Consider the following 17,179-nt stretch of genomic DNA (forward strand, 5'->3'; position numbering starts at 1 on the left):
GAAAGATAATGTGAAAATCCTTCTACAAGACGTAAGTAATAATATTTATGTTTTTGTGGATCGTGAAATATTCTTGTGGATATCATTTTACAAAGCAGATATAAAAAATAGTTGTAGTCTTCGGTGCACTCGGTGTGACCGCATCATGTTGGTTACTACTCACTTCCTTTTACATGGACTTCTCCATCTTCAGGTGTGTGTACGCATCCAATTTTAACAAAACTTTTAACCTCACACATCGTTATATGATTCAATACAAAAAGACACAAGTAAAATGATAAAAACGTCCATAGCGCGCTCATTGTTCAGGACTACACGTCCCATGATGCATCTCTGCACCAAAGCGGAAGAACAGTCGTAGTTCAAAGGCCGGACCGACCCGCCTCAAACACGCGTGTGAGCTGTCGGTTGAGTGTGTGTGTGTGTAGCGTGGGTACTTTCTTCGAGTTTGTTTTAGTTTTGTTCCGTATTTATATGCTCTGTCGCATTGTCGCGTCTTGTTTTAAAGATGTCCGCGGACGCGTCGAAGCGCGGCCACTTGATCCTCCTGATCTGTCGTCATTTAAAGGAGAGCGGGTTGCTGGACGCAGCCGAGGAGCTGAGGAAGCACGCGCCTCAGGTCTGCACGCATAGACACAACCAGACGGACTGCACACACACACACACCTTCCCTAAACACACACACACACACCACTTCACTACAAACACACACCTTCACTACACAGCCACACACACACTTTCCCTACACACACACAGACCTTCACTGCACACACACACACAACTTCAACACACACACACCCCTTCACTACACACACCTTCACTACACACACAAACCCCTTCACTACACACACACACACCCCTTCAATACACACACACACCCCTTCACTACACACACACACTCCCCTTCACTACACACACACACACACACACCTTCACTATACACGCACACACATCACTACACACACACCTTCACTACACACACCCCTTCACCACACACACACACACACCTTCACTACACACACACACACACACACACACACACACACACCTTCACTACACGCACACACACACACCTTCACCACACACACACCTTCACTACACACACACACAACTTCACCACACACACACACACACACACACACCTTCACTACACACACACACACACACACACACACACACTTACCTAAGCTGTTCTTCTTTGCATTACAGGTGGAAACGGGCAGCTCTGCGTCCTTGATGGACATTTATACTTCATGGTTGGAGTGAGTACGATTACCCCCCCACCCTTCGTTTCTAACATTAACCCTTTAGAACAGGGTTAGGTTAGGGTTAGGTAACCCTAACCTAACCCTAACATTAACCCTTTAGAACAGGGTTAGGTAACCCTAACCTAACCCTAACATTAACCCTTTAGAACAGGGTTAGGTAACCCTAACCTAACCCTAACATTAACCCTTTAGAACAGGGTTAGGTTAGGGTTAGGTAACCCTAACATTAACCCTTTAGAACAGGGTTAGGTAACCCTAACCTAACCCTAACATTAACCCTTTAGAACAGGGTTAGGTTAGGGTTAGGTAACCCTAACCTAACCCTAACATTAACCCTTTAGAACAGTGAAGTAACACAGGCTTCGTGTTGATGTTTCATTGGCTGATAGAAAGTCCAATGGGCTGACGAAGAGGAGGCGGAAAGCGGACCCGAAGAGCAGCAGCGAGACGTCGGAGGACGAGGATGGGGTGACCCTCGCTAAAGGTAGGGGCCACTCTCTAAAGGTAGGGCCCACTCTCTGAAGGTAGGGGCCACTCTCTGAAGGTAGGGGCCACTCTCTAAAGGTAGGGGCCACTGTAAAGGTAGGGGCCACTCTCTAAAGGTAGGGGCCACTGTAAAGGTAGGGGCCACTCTCTAAAGGTAGGGGCCACTCTCTAAAGGTAGGGGCCACTGTAAAGGTAGGGGCCACTCTCTAAAGGTAGGGGCCACTCTCTAAAGGCAGGGGCCACTCTATAAAGGCAGGGGCCACTCTCTAAAGGTAGGGGCCAATCTAAAGGTAGGGGCCACTGTAAGGTAGGGGCCACTCTCTAAAGGCAGGGGCCACTCTCTAAAGGTAGGGGCCACTCTCTAAAGGCAGGGGCCACTCTCTAAAGGTAGGGGGCCACTGTAAAGGTAGGGGCCACTGTAAAGGTAGGGGCCACTGTAAAGGTAGGGGGGCAGTCACACACAGCATGCAGGCTTTAGACATGATTAACAGTATGTGCTGTCAGTTTAATATTGGGCTGTGTTCATTCTGCAGTGTTGCACTTCAGTAGTCAAACGATTTGTTATAAAACCCGTTTTCTGAAGGTGGGGTCAAGCCTGCAAGATGGGAAACTGGAGCTGGTGATTATGAGGAGGATGATGAGGATGATGAGGAGGACAGTGAACTGTTCAGCCAAAGCCTACTTCCACAGGTAAGGTTAGAGCCTACACAGTGCAGACACTCAGTCAAGCATAAACAGAAGTCACTCTGAATTTGTTTGGTTATTTGTGTTTGCTATTTGATTCTACAATTACAATGATTCATAGAATAGTAACGCAGAAACCTGCTTTACTTATAAACACGTGACACTGAAAAAAATGAAAAACACTGACTACAAAATAATGAATGTTGTAATCAAATGATCTCCCAAGTTTATGATATCGACATCGGATGAGAAAGAAGAAGGTAGTATTGTTTAGGCCATCCCTGAATATTTCTGCTGCACCTTTAATCTCACCCACAGACACTGAAAAAATTATCTAATCAAACTCTGGTGAAGAATCGTGGGATTGCAGTTAAAACTACAGTTCCCAGCAAGCCAGAGAGCGAAGAGGGAACTACAGGGGTGAGGTGTTCTGGAATATCATGCTCAGTTTAATGACCTGTATGAAAAACGATGGCTTTTCCAATTCATGAAAGCGATGATCTTATCATTCATTCCTCACTGATTTCTTTTTCCAGCGTTTGAAACAGAGAAAAAAGCCGCCAGCGAGACCGACCTCCACGACCCAGGCTGTCCATCCCCCAGTGAAGGCAGCTGCTGGTCCTTCCAAGTCCAAACCGCCGGCCTCGTCCAGCAGTGAGTCTAGTGATGAAAGTGAAGCTGGAGCCGCTGATCCGCTGCAGAAGGCCACCCCCACCACGACCAGCCTGGCTGCTCCAGGCACACCAAGAGCAAAGACCCCCGCTGGAGGCTCCAGGAAGGCAGGCCGCGTCAGCAGCGCGTCGTCTTCAGACAGCGACGAGGAACCGCTGCCTGGGAACCAACAGGCGGCCACGCCGTCAGCCAATAGGAAGGCTTCTCCTGCAGCCGCCAGACCGGCCCAGGCCGCGGAGAGCTCCAGTGAGACGGAGTCCTCGGGGACTGACGATGAGGTCCCTCCCACCACCCCTAAGACGCCCCTTAGAGGGGCCTCTACGCCCTCCAAGACCCCCCCTCCTGCGGCCCCGGGCCCCAATAGGGCCACGCCCTCTGCTGGGACCACCACTGAGTCCAGTGAGGAAAGTGATGATGGGGCCGCCACCCCGACCACCCCGACCACCACCACCACCCCGACCACCACCACCACCACCCCGACCACCCCGACCACCCCGGCCGCTCGGGTCACTGCTGCGCCCAAGACTAAAGCGGTCGGAGCCGCTTCTTCAGCCAAGAAGACCCCGGTGGCCCAGGCCGCAGAGAGCTCCAGTGAGACGGGGTCCTCGGACAGCGAGGACGAGGCCCCTCCCACCGCCCCTGTGAAGACGCCCCTTAGAGCGGCCTCCACACCCTCCCAGGCCCCCGCCCCTGGGGGGCCGGGGTCAGTGTCTGCGGCCCCGGCGGCCGCCCGCAGGAGGCCGGACAGCGTCAGCAGCGACACGACTTCAGAGAGCGACCAGGAGGCCCCAGCGGTGAGTCGATCTCGATGCTATGGCTGCCATCTCCAAGATTGCGTGTAGATAAATGTATTTAAGGTCTCTGCGTTCCCCGAATGAGGACACAATGCTGAGTGAGCCCAGGGGCCCACTGATGAATGATCTTGCAATTGCAGTATTTTCCACGTTAGGAACTGGGTGCGTGGGGGGGGGCTGTGTTTGTATTGGTGATTGACCGATATATATCGGCCGGCCGTTATTATCAGCCCATATTTCTGTTTGTTTTTTTCGGCAATTTATTTATTCTAATTTTTCTTTATTTCATTTTATTTTTTGCTGGCATGATTTAGAGACAGTTCAATAAATGTTCCTTTTTTAAATTGAGAGTTATCATCATTTGTATGATGTAAATTGAGGGAGCAAAAGCAGTATCGGCTTAGCCTGGGAATCCAGACCCACAACTAGAAAGCTGCAGGGTCTGGCAACGAGTAATGAAAATGGCCCAACCCGAAAATATCACTGGATAACACGCATTGGTTAACACTACGAGCAATCAGAAGAATACAAGGAGTGACGAATCCAGGCCAGCGGAGCTAACCAATAGATAAGACTCTTGCCGTATCCGGTCGGTAAAACAGCAACGCTTTTGGCCCGCCTATATCAGATACACCGATGTGATTGGTTAATGTTGTGGGCCAGGGGAACCGGGGAGTGAGTATATTGCTCGTTCCAAGAGTGACTCGCTGAGCAAATTTAAATTGTGCTCTTGCGAGAACTCTGGACGTCCAGGGTAGTATCGGCTCAAGAAAATCGGTATCGGCGTTAGGGCTGCAACAACGAATCGATAAAATCGATAGCTAAAAGCATTGGCAACGAATTTGGTCATCGATTCGTTGAGTCGCGCGATTAATACGTCACTCGTGGGCGCGGCACTGTTTACAGCCAGCCGCCGACAGGTTGGTTCTTGGTTCATGCACGCCCACAGCAAGCTTTAGTGTGAGCGACCACAGCTTGTATTTTGGTCATATCTTAACACTGGACTGTAGGCCTATATAAAAGTGTCGTACCTTCACTGTCTTTGGGTTAAAAAAACTCCTTCAACTCAGTATCCGTCTAGTCCAACCGTAAACTCTGTCAGCTGCTGCTGCTGCAGACGGTGTGCAGACTAGAGATGGATTTATTGATTCGTTTCCGCGAACCAGTTCGCGTGATTCAGTTCGCCAAGGGGAGTCGTTCGTGAATCGTTCGTTCGTTCGTTCGTTCAGTCGAGTTTCCGGTAGCGGTGAATCGAATCATACACGGTTCTCTGAGTCAGTCAGACTCAGCCCCTCGTTCGTTAGTTCGTTCGTTCGTTCAGTCGAGTTTCCGGTTCAGTCGAGTTTCCGGTAGAATCATGGAATGAACGGCTCAGACTCAGCGCCTCCCTCGTTCTCATTCGTCAACATTACAACTTTAACCAAACGCAGCGGGATGGGGGGTGTAGTTGATTATTGGATGTTTGACATATCAGCAAAATAATAGACTTGATTTAGCAATGATGGTGGGTGTCCCGGGTGTTTTAGGCTCCCATAAACAGAACCCTGTGCAGCCAAAGACTAAATCTAGCTGCCAAAATTAGCACTGCCTTCAAAACGAGAGCTGGTTAATTGTGAAAAATGCATTAAACTGTTATCAGACAACGCAGTTATACGCTATTGTAATGACCTCGCCGGTGACAAACCAGGTCACTGAAAACCCGTAACCAACGGCAAAAAGCCACACTAACAACAGCCGGTTACCCGGGCAACCCCCCAACTCGGTCCCTTCAACGTGCAAGCCCCCACCCTCCTGTTCTCCCAAGGCCCTCCCCCAGCTGACCTGATGATTCGCCCCCCACACTGATTGACAAGAAGAACATCCAATGCATGCACAGAGAACAACTGGCATAACGGACAACGAAATACAATGCAACACATAACACACAAACTCTTTAAATGTCCCAGGGTCGCTACACTATAGACTCTAGAGTTTCTGGTATAAAGGCTGGGACGAATTTCAAATGATAAATATGTACACTTTATGTTGAAAGTATACTGTCGCGATTTCCATTGAAACGAATTGCGCGGTGAGTAGTCTTCACAACGAGAGCTGGTAGGTTGTGAAAAATGTGGTATAAAGGCTGGGACGAATTTCGAATTATGAATATGTACAATGCATCCTTTAAATACGTCCGTGCAACAGATGGCCAATGTGAATAATAGATAGCTCGCTCACTAAGCCCATTTGTTTTTTCCCCATTAAACCTGTTGATTTCTGTCTCTCATTGACTAAAATTCAACGAGAGCGTCCTAGACTCAGTCCTAGAACAGCAAACGATTGGCTGGCTCTCGTGAGTCGTGACGTCTCTCAGTCGGTCCCTCCTCACCACTCACACAGTGAGTGAACGAACTGTCAGCGAGTCAGCGACTAGTGGGTCTGGGAGGAGTCGACTCTGAGAACGAACGAGACGAACGAGGCGAACGAGGCGAACGAGACGAACGAGGTGAACGAGAGAGAGGAACCAGTTCAGTTCGTTCGTCTTAACGATTCGTTCATTCGAACTGATTCGTTCGCGAACGAGTCAACACTAGTGCAGACGGGCTCGAGCCAGCACCGCGTGCATCAACAGTCTTTCAAACCAGCGGTAGTAATCACACAACCGGACGGTGTAGAAAGTCCCGTCAGTTAAAAATAGTAATCCAGTTTTTAAATCCATGTTAAAATCGGCAGGATATAGAGCTAGTTAGCTTAAAAAAAGTGGCAAACTGTGTCAATTGTGGTGTATTCAGGTCGGCTCGGTAATATGATTGATTGAAAAAAAATGAGATTTTGCCGAAAACTTGTTTTCCGAGCAATATACAGTCCCTCCAGAAAAACGCGGCGTTTTTTTGTGATTGTTGCGGCCAAAAATCATTGATTATGCGGCATGTTTTCTTAAAAAATGCGATGATTTATGCAATTTTATGCGAGGATATTGCGGGAACTTGCAAAAATTGCGGGAACTTGCGAAAAAATGCGGGAACTTGCGGAAAATGCAGCTTTTCAATGACGTTCACATCGCGTAATTACGTCACTTCATAACGTTCCCATGGCAGCAGGGGGAAATGGCTGCTGTTGTGTGAAGTAAACACAACATTTTTCCACCTTCTGCTAAGATATATGTGACTGTTTTGCAACGAAAATGCGGGGATTATGAAATCATGCAAGCCCCGCATATTTTGCGCGGAAATCGGCAATTTATGCGGTGAAAGTGCGGCATATTTGAAAAAATGTGACCCCCGCATGAATATGCAGACTTTGGCTGATTATGCGTTGAATTATGCAATCGCATAATCGCGTTTTTCTGGAGGGACTGAATATAAAATAGATAGTAAAGATGGAATTATGTCCTGTTTAACGTCCTATCTTGAGCTATGATCATCTTATCAGCAATTAAAGCAATAATACAAGTTCTATTTCAACAAAATAATAGAAAAGTATCAATAGTGGTATCAATAAAGACTTGGATCGTTAAGGAGCCTCGAAAATGCTATCAATATCAATAAAAATTAACGATCTCCTGTCATCTGAGAGAAATTAAGATGATTTCATTTGTCTTTTAACCGTTAGTATTTACTGGTTAAAGATCTTATAGGTTAACCATGGACATCCCTTATATACTGTATATATAAATATTTATCATACATTGTATGTTTTTTATTTTTTTATCATTCAATATCATTACTTTAATAGTTGCTCCGGGACGTTGGAGCAATAACCTGGTGTTTTTACACTTCACAGTGTGCACTGTGAATTTGAAGTAATGTTCAGTTTTTGAATAAAGATGCGGCAATTACAAATGTTTCTTTTTTTATCTGATGAATTAAAAAAATAATCGACCAATTAATTGATTATTAAAATAATCGTTAGTTGCTGCCCTAATCGGCGTATTTGCCATCGGCTAAGGCTGATGAAAAAAAATCGGTATCGGTATCGGCCCTAAAAAGTCCATATTGGTCGACCCCTAGGTTGTATCTCTGGGAGAAAGGGGGTCGCCAAAGAGAACGTAACTGAGGTCTTTGAGAGCGACATCGTTACATGACTCCTGTCAAAAAAGCCGGGATTGTTGTCATTCACTTTAAATGTAGCAGTACATGTATTCATTCTAATGTGTATTCGTTCTGCTTGGTCCCAACCTGGTTCACAGCCGGCTGTCAAGGCGTCGGCCGTCGGCACCCCAAAGCCTGTGAAGACAGCACCTACAGACTCCTCGACACACGCCCAGACCACCACGCCTGCAGCCCCCGGCCCCGCCGCTAAACGCCCGGCCGCTTCCAGCCCTGAGTCCAGTGAGGACAGTGAGGACGGATTCGGCAGACAGACGCAGATCTTGGATTACTTCAAGGCTGCCAAAGAAACGCCCGCCACCCCGCTGGCCGCTGCCGCCAGACCGGCCCAGGCCGCGGAGAGCTCCAGTGAGACGGAGTCCTCGGGGACTGACGATGAGGCCCCTCCCACCACCCCTAAGACGCCCCTTAGAGGGGCCTCTACGCCCTCCAAGACCCCCCCTCCTGCGGCCCCGGGCCCCAATAGGGCCACGCCCTCTGCTGGGACCACCACTGAGTCCAGTGAGGAAAGTGATGATGGGGCCGCCACCCCGACCACCCCGACCACCACCACCACCCCGACCACCACCCCGACCACCCCGACCACCCCGGCCGCTCGGGTCACTGCTGCGCCCAAGACTAAAGCGGTCGGAGCCGCTTCTTCAGCCAAGAAGACCCCGGTGGCCCAGGCCGCAGAGAGCTCCAGTGAGACGGGGTCCTCGGACAGCGAGGACGAGGCCCCTCCCACCGCCCCTGTGAAGACGCCCCTTAGAGCGGCCTCCACACCCTCCCAGGCCCCCGCCCCTGGGGGGCCGGGGTCAGTGTCTGCGGCCCCGGCGGCCGCCCGCAGGAGGCCGGACAGCGTCAGCAGCGACACGACTTCAGAGAGCGACCAGGAGGCCCCAGCGGTGAGTCGATCTCGATTAGGGATCGGCCGATATGGATTTTTTTCGGGCCGTTATCGGTCCTCAGCCTTAGTCGATGACCGATTCGCCGATACCGATTTTCTTGAGCCAATATTTGGAGCCGATACTACCCTGGAAATCCTGAGTTCTCGCGAGAGCAGAATTTGCTCCGCGAGTCACTTTGGAAACGAGAAATATGCTTTCTCCCCGATTCCCCTGGCCCAGAACACATCGGTGTATCTGATATAGGCGGGCCAAAAGCGTTGCTGTTTTACCGACCGGATACGGCAAGAGTCTTATCTATTGGTTAGCTCCGCTGGTCTGGATACGTCACCCCTTGTATTCTTTTGATATTTTCAAATGCATGCTTGGTGCGGCCCCTCGGGTTGGGCCATTTTCATTACCCGTTGCCAGACCCTGCAGCTTTCTGGAAGGGGGTCTGGATTCCCAGGCTAAGCTGATACTGCTTTTGCTCCCTCAATTTACATCATGAAAATGACCCAATGAAGATAACAAATGTTACAAGTCTCAATTTATTGAACTGTCTGTAAATCATGCCAGGCCAAAATAAAAAAATAAAAACGGCGAAAAACAATAATAATCGGCCAATGACGATACATGAAAAAACTAGTGGTGTAAGTTTAACGCGTTATTTACGGCGGTAACGCAAACCAATTTTAACGGCGTTAATTTTTATATCGCGCAATTAACGCTTTTTAGGCTTGGCAAAAGTTTTAGTTTTTTCACCTGCTGAAAAACTACAACACCATACCGGATCTAGCTACACCGGAAACAAAACAACAAGCACGCCGCACAAACTTGTTGGGGCAAGCAAGGATACGGAGCGGGTGAAAAACTCCTTAAAATTGTGTGTGTGTTTGTGTGTCACTCTGTTCGAGCCTTCAATGTTGTCATTAGCTGTTACGTCTTTCTGACCAATCGCAGTTCCAGGCCGACCTGGGCTGTACCACTGCAGGAGGGGCCGCTCAGTTACTCCGCTCTAGACAAAATCGACTTGGTTGCGACGTTGACAGATTGTATGTGTTGCGTGTGTAGAATGAGTGAGAGGTTGTGGTGGCACAGCTCAGGCTGCCGGACGGCGCTGCAAGGAACTTTTATAAACGCAATATTGTTATCCCGCAGTAATCAGCCCGGCGGCCCCGAAACGTTAATGGCCCACCGGGAATTCTCCCGACTCTCCCGATTACCACTCCGCCACCGTGTGTGTGTGTGTGTGTGTGTGTGTGTGGGCGTTATTCAATAGCCTGGTAATGTGTATAGGCCTACGTACGGTACAAATTTTCATACTGGTTTAAATAATAAATGTTATAGTATTTCCCATCTTTGCTGAGCAAGAGTTTTCGAAAGTTCAGTGATTGAAACAAATAGAAGCCTGGGCTATTGAGTTTTACGGTAGGCCTACCACTGTCATGCACCTACCGAGTGTCAAGTGGACCGGGTTGAAGACTGAGGTCTTTGAGAGCGACATCGTAACATGACTCCTGTCAAAAAAGCCGGGATTGTTGTCATTCACTTTAAATGTAGCAGTACATGTATTCATTCTAATGTGTATTCGTTCTGCTTGGTCCCAACCTGGTTCACAGCCGGCTGTCAAGGCGTCGGCCGTCGGCACCCCAAAGCCTGTGAAGACAGCACCTACAGACTCCTCGACACACGCCCAGACCACCACGCCTGCAGCCCCCGGCCCCGCCGCTAAACGCCCGGCCGCTTCCAGCCCTGAGTCCAGTGAGGACAGTGAGGACGGATTCGGCAGACAGACGCAGATCTTGGATTACTTCAAGGCTGCCAAAGAAACGCCCGCCACGCCGTCCACCCCGCTGGCCGCTGCCGCCAGACCGGCCCAGGCCGCGGAGAGCTCCAGTGAGACGGAGTCCTCGGGGACTGACGATGAGGCCCCTCCCACCACCCCTAAGACGCCCCTTAGAGGGGCCTCTACACCCTCCAAGACCCCCCCTCCTGTGGCCCCGGGCCCCGCCCCTCTGGGCCCCCACCCCTCTGCAGCGCCCGGCCCTGGGTCCAGCGAGGGAGGGGAGGGCGGGGGACGGACCCCCAGCGTCCCCATGACAACCATCTGGGATTTCTTCGGCCGGACCACTCCCGATAAGACTCCAGCGGGGGCGAACAGGAGGCCTGGCGGTGGGGAGGTGTGTTATACGGTAGGCATGTTGAGAGGTTCTGTTAGGCCCTGGAATCAGCTCGTGTTTTTCAGTTCCAGGGTGCTTGCATTACGAGGTCGATACGTATTACGATTCTTTAAAGAAGCGTTTTTTTATATTGCATTACAATATTACGAATATCTTTTGGAAAATGTAAAAACAAAATCCTGGCATTTACTTGCAATGAGAATATATGCAGAGGCATTCAAAGCTCTAGCACCAGAAAAAAACCATTTTAAATAACTTCAATGAACCAGAAAAATTAAGAAAAATATGAATTGTTATTAATTGTATTACTTGTCCCGCCAAGATTAAATTTACCTTTATTGTCATTAAAGATAATCGCGAGCCTTGCGTGAACATTATATATTATATATATTTTTAAAATATTTTCATCCCTTTATATTTTGTAGACATTTTCTTGACTCATGGCTCCATCTGATCTCTTAACCCGGTCGCTGGTTCCCATAGGTTCCCCTACCACAGCCCCCGGGCCAGGCTCCACGCCCGCGCGCTGGGCCCCTGCCCGCCCGGCCCGAGGCCTCGGATAGCTCCAGCGACGACGCCGTGGTCCACCGCACGCCGGAGACCATCAGCACAGGAGGAGCGGCCGCAGAGTCCAGCGATACGGTGTCCGACAGCGAGGAGGACAACGCCCAGGTAGCCTGGTCCGTCCACCACGTATCTTACGTTTTGTATTTGACGTCCGTTTGACACCTGCTTCTGAAACCGTTCAACAGGCACTAGGAGCCATGCTGAAGTTACTCCAGTCGAAAGGGAAACCCACCCCCAGAGCAGGCCCGCGGACCCCCAAGACCCCCGCCACAGTGAGTCCCACACACTGACGGTGGATACACTGATCCTTTAGTAGGGCTTTACAGCTCATGGAGAAGTGATGTTGCTGCCCACGCTGATGACGTTTGTCTTCTTAGGCGGCGCCCACTTCCAAGCCCCCATCCAAAGCAAAGTCTAAACCCAAGGCAACCAAAGCACCCGCAACTTCAACCGCCGCACCGAAGGCCAAGGCCGTCCCGAAGCCCAAGCGGGCCAAGAAAGACGGAGCTCTGAGCACCAACTCGGAGGCTGGGAAGAAGACTCCAGTAAAGGTTGGCGTTAGGGACCATGCTTCGTTAGTCCCGTTATCCTATTAAACCTTTGATTGTCTTTGCTATCTGCAGAGCTGTCTGTATGCCACTGTATATAGATCATTGATTTACAAGTTTAAATTGATTCAACAGAGGTCCAGAGCGATTCCTGGCTCCACAGCTGCCTCTCCTGGCTGTAAGCCCAAAGCTAGCCTCCAAAGTGCCGTCCTCCAAGCCGCAGGCCCAGTGGCAGGTATGTAGCCTACAAGGACGTCTATGATCGTTTGACGCTGAAATCGCGATCAAAATTGGATTAATGGCCCGGCCCTTAGAGGACCTGTTGCAGTCCTGTGAAATAAGGTGGACTGATTTGGTCTTTGAGAATAATTGTCAATTTGCTTAGAAGGTGGTCTCGTTGCCCTGGCTGCTCAATCTGATTCCTACATCCAAATGTGCTTTCAATTTCCCTCCATCCTAGACACGGCGAAGACCTTAAAAGTTAAAGCCACCCCCACAAAAAACAAAGCCACCACCGTGAAAAGCAAAGCTCCACCTGTGATCGGCAAAGCCACACCTGTGAAAAAGACACAGTTGCTGAAGAAGACACCGACGCCAAAAAAGACACCGCCAACAAAGAAGGTTTGAAAATTCAAACACAACCATTAATGTAGAAGAGAGGCCATTGAGGTATCACGGCTGATGCAGTAGTATGCTAAACAATGTCTTCTGTACCCTCAGTCGACAAAGAGGAAACTGGGGGATCCTCAGCCCACAGAGCCAGAGGACGTCTTGTCCAGTGCCCCGCAGATTCCTGCTTGGAACAACAGTTCTGACTCTGAAGGCAGTCTCGATGTGGAGAAGTGGAAGCGGCTGGTTTTGAATCTGTCAGGTGTGTGTGTGTGTGTGTGAGTGTGTGTGTGTGTGTGGGAGGCTAGTGGGGCTACTTGTTGTTGTTTGTTGTAATTTCAATTTTTTTTGTCTAATTCACATCAGAAAAAAGTGGCACAAGCGTTTCTGTTCCAACCTGGTTATTGGTAACGTCTAACAACCCTAACCCTGGTTATTGGTAATTCCTAACTAACCCTAACCCTAGTTATTGGTAATGTCTAACTAACCCTGACCCTGGTTATTGGTAACGTCTAACTAACCCTGACCCTAACCTGGTTATTGGTAACGTCTAACTAACCCTAACCTGGTTATTGGTAACGTCTAACTAACCCTAACCCTGGTTATTGGTAACGTCTAACTAACCCTGACCCTGGTTATTGGTAATGTCTAACTAACCTTGACCCTGGTTATTGGTAACGTCTAACTAACCCTAACCCAGGTTATTGGTAACGTCTAACTAACCCTAACCCTGGTTATTGGTAACGTCTAACTAACCCTATCCCTGGTTATTGGTAACGTCTAACTAACCCTAACCTGGTTATTGGTAATGTCTAACTAACCCTAACCTGGTTATTGGTAACGTCTAACTAACCCTAACCCTGGTTATTGGTAACGTCTAACTAACCCTAACCCTGGTTATTGGTAACGTCTAACTAACCCTAACCCTGGTTATTGGTAACGTCTAACTAACCCTAACCCTGGTTATTGGTAACGTCTAACTAACCCTAACCCTGTTTATTGGTAACGTCTACCTAACCCTATCCTGGTTATTGGTAACGTCTAACTAACCCTAACCTGGTTATTGGTAACGTCTAACTAACCTTAACCTTGGTTATTGGTAACGTCTAACTAACCCTAACCTGGTTATTGGTAACGTCTAACTAACCCTAACCTGGTTATTGGTAACGTCTAACTAACCCTAACCTTGGTTATTGGTAACGTCTAACTAACCCTAACCTTGGTTATTGGTAACGTCTAACTAACCCTAACCCTGGTTATTGGTAACGTCTAACTAACCCTAACCTGGTTATTGGTAATGTCTAGCTAACCCTGGTTATTGGTAATGTCTAGCTAACCCTGGTTATTGGTAACGTCTAACTAACCCTAACCTGGTTATTGGTAACGTTTCTGTGGGTTGGTATTACTGTCTGATGCTGACCTGGTTATTGGTAACGTCTTACTAACCCTAACCCTGGTTATTGGTAACGTCTATGGGGTGGTATAACTGTGTGATGCTGACCTGGTTATTGGTAACGTCTTACTAACCCTAACCTGGTTATTGGTAACGCCTCTGTGGGGTGGTATAACTGTCTGATGCTGACCTGGTTATTGGTAACGTCTTACTAACCCTAACCTGGTTATTGGTAACGTCTCTGTGGTGGTATAACTGTCTGATGCTGACCTGGTTATTGGTAACGTCTTACTAACCCTAACCTGGTTATTGGTAACGCCTCTGTGGGGTGGTATAACTGTCTGATGCTGACCTGGTTATTGGTAACGTCTTACTAACCCTAACCTGGTTATTGGTAACGTCTTACTAACCCTGACCCTAACCTGGTTATTGGTAACGTCTAACTAACCCTAACCTGGTTATTGGTAACGTTTCTGTGGGTTGGTATTACTGTCTGATGCTGACCTGGTTATTGGTAACGTCTTACTAACCCTAACCTGGTTATTGGTAACGTCTTACTAACCCTGACCCTGACCTGGTTATTGGTAACGTCTTACTAACCCTAACCTGGTTATTGGTAACGTCTTACTAACCCTGACCCTAACCTGGTTATTGGTAACGTCTTACTAACCCTGACCCTAACCTGGTTATTGGTAACGTCTAACTAACCCTAACCTGGTTATTGGTAACGCCTCTGTGGGGTGGTATAACTGTTGCTGACCTGGTCGGCAGCGTTTTGAACCACCCTAACCCTAACCCTAACCCTAACCCTAACCCTAACCCTTCGTCTGCACAGTGGAAGACGAAGCCAAGATGCAGACCATGGCCGCTCTGGATGCGACCCCGGCCAAGAAGCCGCGCGTCCGGAAGCCCCGGGCCGGCCCTGCTCCGGCTGACCCCAGCGGCCAGGCGGTGAAGACCAAAGCCCTGCCGCGGAAACCGCGCGCGCCCCGGGCTAAAAAGACGTTCCCCGCGGCCCAACAGACCTTCCTCTCTTTCGTACCCGCAGCCACGCCCGCCGGGGCGAAGAGGAAGGGAGCAGACACCGCGATGGACGGCGTCCAGGCGGAGGAACCGGAGAGGAGGAGGAGGAAGAAGAGCGACTCTGGGGATGGGACGGCGGCAGAGGAACCGAAGAAGAAGAAGAGCGACTCTGGGGACAGGAAGGAGGAACCGGAGAGGAGGAGGAGGAAGAAGAGCGACTCTGGGGACGGGAAGGAGGAACCGGAGAGGAGGAGGAAGAAGAAGAGCGACTCTGGGGACGGGAAGGAGGAACCGGAGAGGAGGAGGAGGAAGAAGAGCGACTCTGGGGACGGGAAGGAGGAACCGGAGAGGAGGAGGAGGAAGAAGAGCGACTCTGGGGACGGGAAGGAGGAACCGGAGAGGAGGAGGAAGAAGAAGAGCGACTCTGGGGACGGGAAGGAGGAACCGGAGAGGAGGAGGAGGAAGAAGAGCGACTCTGGGGACGGGAAGGAGGAACCGGAGAGGAGGAGGAGGAAGAAGAGCGACTCTGGGGACGGGAAGGAGGAACCGGAGAGGAGGAGGAAGAAGAAGAGCGACTCTGGGGACGGGAAGGAGGAACCGGAGAGGAGGAGGAGGAAGAAGAGCGACTCTGGGGACGGGAAGGAGGAACCGGAGAGGAGGAGGAGGAGGAAGAGCGACTCTGGGGACGGGACGGCGGCAGGGAAAGCGAGCAAGGCGGCCGATAAGAAGGCAGGCGGGGCCGAGGACGGGACACCTGCTGTGAAGAGCAAGAAAGACTCTGCTGGAGGCCTGAAGACGAGTCAGGAGGGCAAGAGAAAAAATAACCATGTGGCTGAGGTGCACTTCGCAGCAGAGATCCAAGGTCTGCTCGACCCCATGCCAACGCAACCCCCCGTGCTGTCCCAGCCCAAACCCAGTGAGAAGGAGCACATTTCTCACAATAAGCACAGTTGCTTTTGTTAAAAAAAAAAGTGGAACGTAACATCAGTAACATCAGTAACATCAGTATTTGTGTTTTTTAACAGAGCGCAAAAAGAAAAAGGCCAAAGATAAAGCAGCCATCTCCGTTTAGGACCTGACGCCAACCCAGTGCCTGCTACCTCCCACAAAGTCTAAAAGGTATTCAGTTGGGTTATAGTACTGATTGAAGGAGCAATATATGGTGTAAAAAGGGTTATAAATCTAAGCAAAATCTATTATGAATTATCTTGTATTATTGCTTTTCTCCTTTTATCCACAGAAAACAAGCCATGAAGTACATGAAGACTTTCTTTTTAAGGACAGGTCAAGACATCTGGAAATCATGGGCAGTGTCAAATACTGTAACAAGAATACATTGTATTTTTCTACTCTTTTTTAATACCTTTTTTATGTTTCAGTTTTTTGTGTTTTTGTACATATGACCCTTACATGTGCTGTATGCAGGTCTGTATGCGCCATAAGATGAGTTATAAACGTGTTGTATGATGTGGTGCCCCTACATAGAAACCCTCATCAAGTGGTCGAGATGATCAATAGTTGGCGATTGGGTAAAAAAAAAAATCATATATACCATGTTATGTTTGATTTGTAAACAGATACCATTTATCAGGGCTGGTGCTGGCCGTTTCAGTGCCCTACGCGAGCGGGGGGGGGAACCTCTTTTTATATATTAGGTAAAAACACCTAATTTGCCGAAATTGAGTACTTGGTGCCTTACGGTGCCTGCGTACTCTGCGTATAGGGAGTGGCGCTTTGAGTACCAAATGTGTTCGGCTGCCAGATCGGTTCGGGGGTCCTAGATGCGCAATAATGACGCACTTCCTGTAAACGATGTCATTAAGTCGTTCTGCATTGTAGTCTGGATGCTTGGAATGCATGTTTTAATACATTCGTTTTAATATTAAAGATTAGCAGTTATCCAATTTACCCATAACAATGTCAATCCATGTATTGAAAATAAAAAATATATATTTTATTTTAACTAATCTTGAAATTTCATTCCGGAAAACGTGGCAT

At 49.1% G+C, this 17,179-nt stretch overlaps 1 protein-coding gene across 1 annotated transcript; it reads left to right on the forward strand.

Annotated features, from left to right (window-relative positions):
- Nucleotides 1-411: 411 nt before the first annotated feature.
- Nucleotides 412-17,084, forward strand: LOC307091519 (uncharacterized protein). Its single transcript, XM_079759150.1, has 18 exons — nucleotides 412-619; nucleotides 1,210-1,262; nucleotides 1,658-1,752; nucleotides 2,338-2,444; nucleotides 2,757-2,858; nucleotides 2,975-3,904; nucleotides 8,073-8,879; nucleotides 10,481-11,053; nucleotides 11,525-11,713; nucleotides 11,794-11,880; nucleotides 11,986-12,159; nucleotides 12,292-12,391; nucleotides 12,617-12,777; nucleotides 12,877-13,027; nucleotides 14,994-15,319; nucleotides 15,416-16,097; nucleotides 16,207-16,300; nucleotides 16,422-17,084. The coding sequence occupies exons 1-17, from the start codon at nucleotides 509-511 to the stop codon at nucleotides 16,251-16,253; spliced, it is 4,695 nt and encodes a 1,564-aa protein (XP_079615276.1). The 5' UTR covers nucleotides 412-508; the 3' UTR covers nucleotides 16,254-16,300; nucleotides 16,422-17,084.
- The last annotated feature ends 95 nt before the right edge of the window (nucleotides 17,085-17,179 follow it).

This window comes from Pollachius pollachius (assembly GCF_949987615.1).
Source record: "Pollachius pollachius genome assembly, contig: scaffold_45, whole genome shotgun sequence".
In the NCBI taxonomy this organism is placed as follows: domain Eukaryota; kingdom Metazoa; phylum Chordata; class Actinopteri; order Gadiformes; family Gadidae; genus Pollachius; species Pollachius pollachius.

Coding starts and splice junctions, on each gene's coding strand:
- LOC307091519 (XM_079759150.1), top strand. CDS start 509: ATGTCCGCGGACGCGTCGAAGCGCGGCCACTTGATCCTCCTGATCTGT. Junction 12,778..12,876: donor AGACACCGCCAACAAAGAAG/GTTTGAAAATTC, acceptor CTGTACCCTCAG/TCGACAAAGAGGAAACTGGG. Junction 15,320..15,415: donor ACTCTGGGGATGGGACGGCG/GCAGAGGAACCG, acceptor GGGGACGGGAAG/GAGGAACCGGAGAGGAGGAG.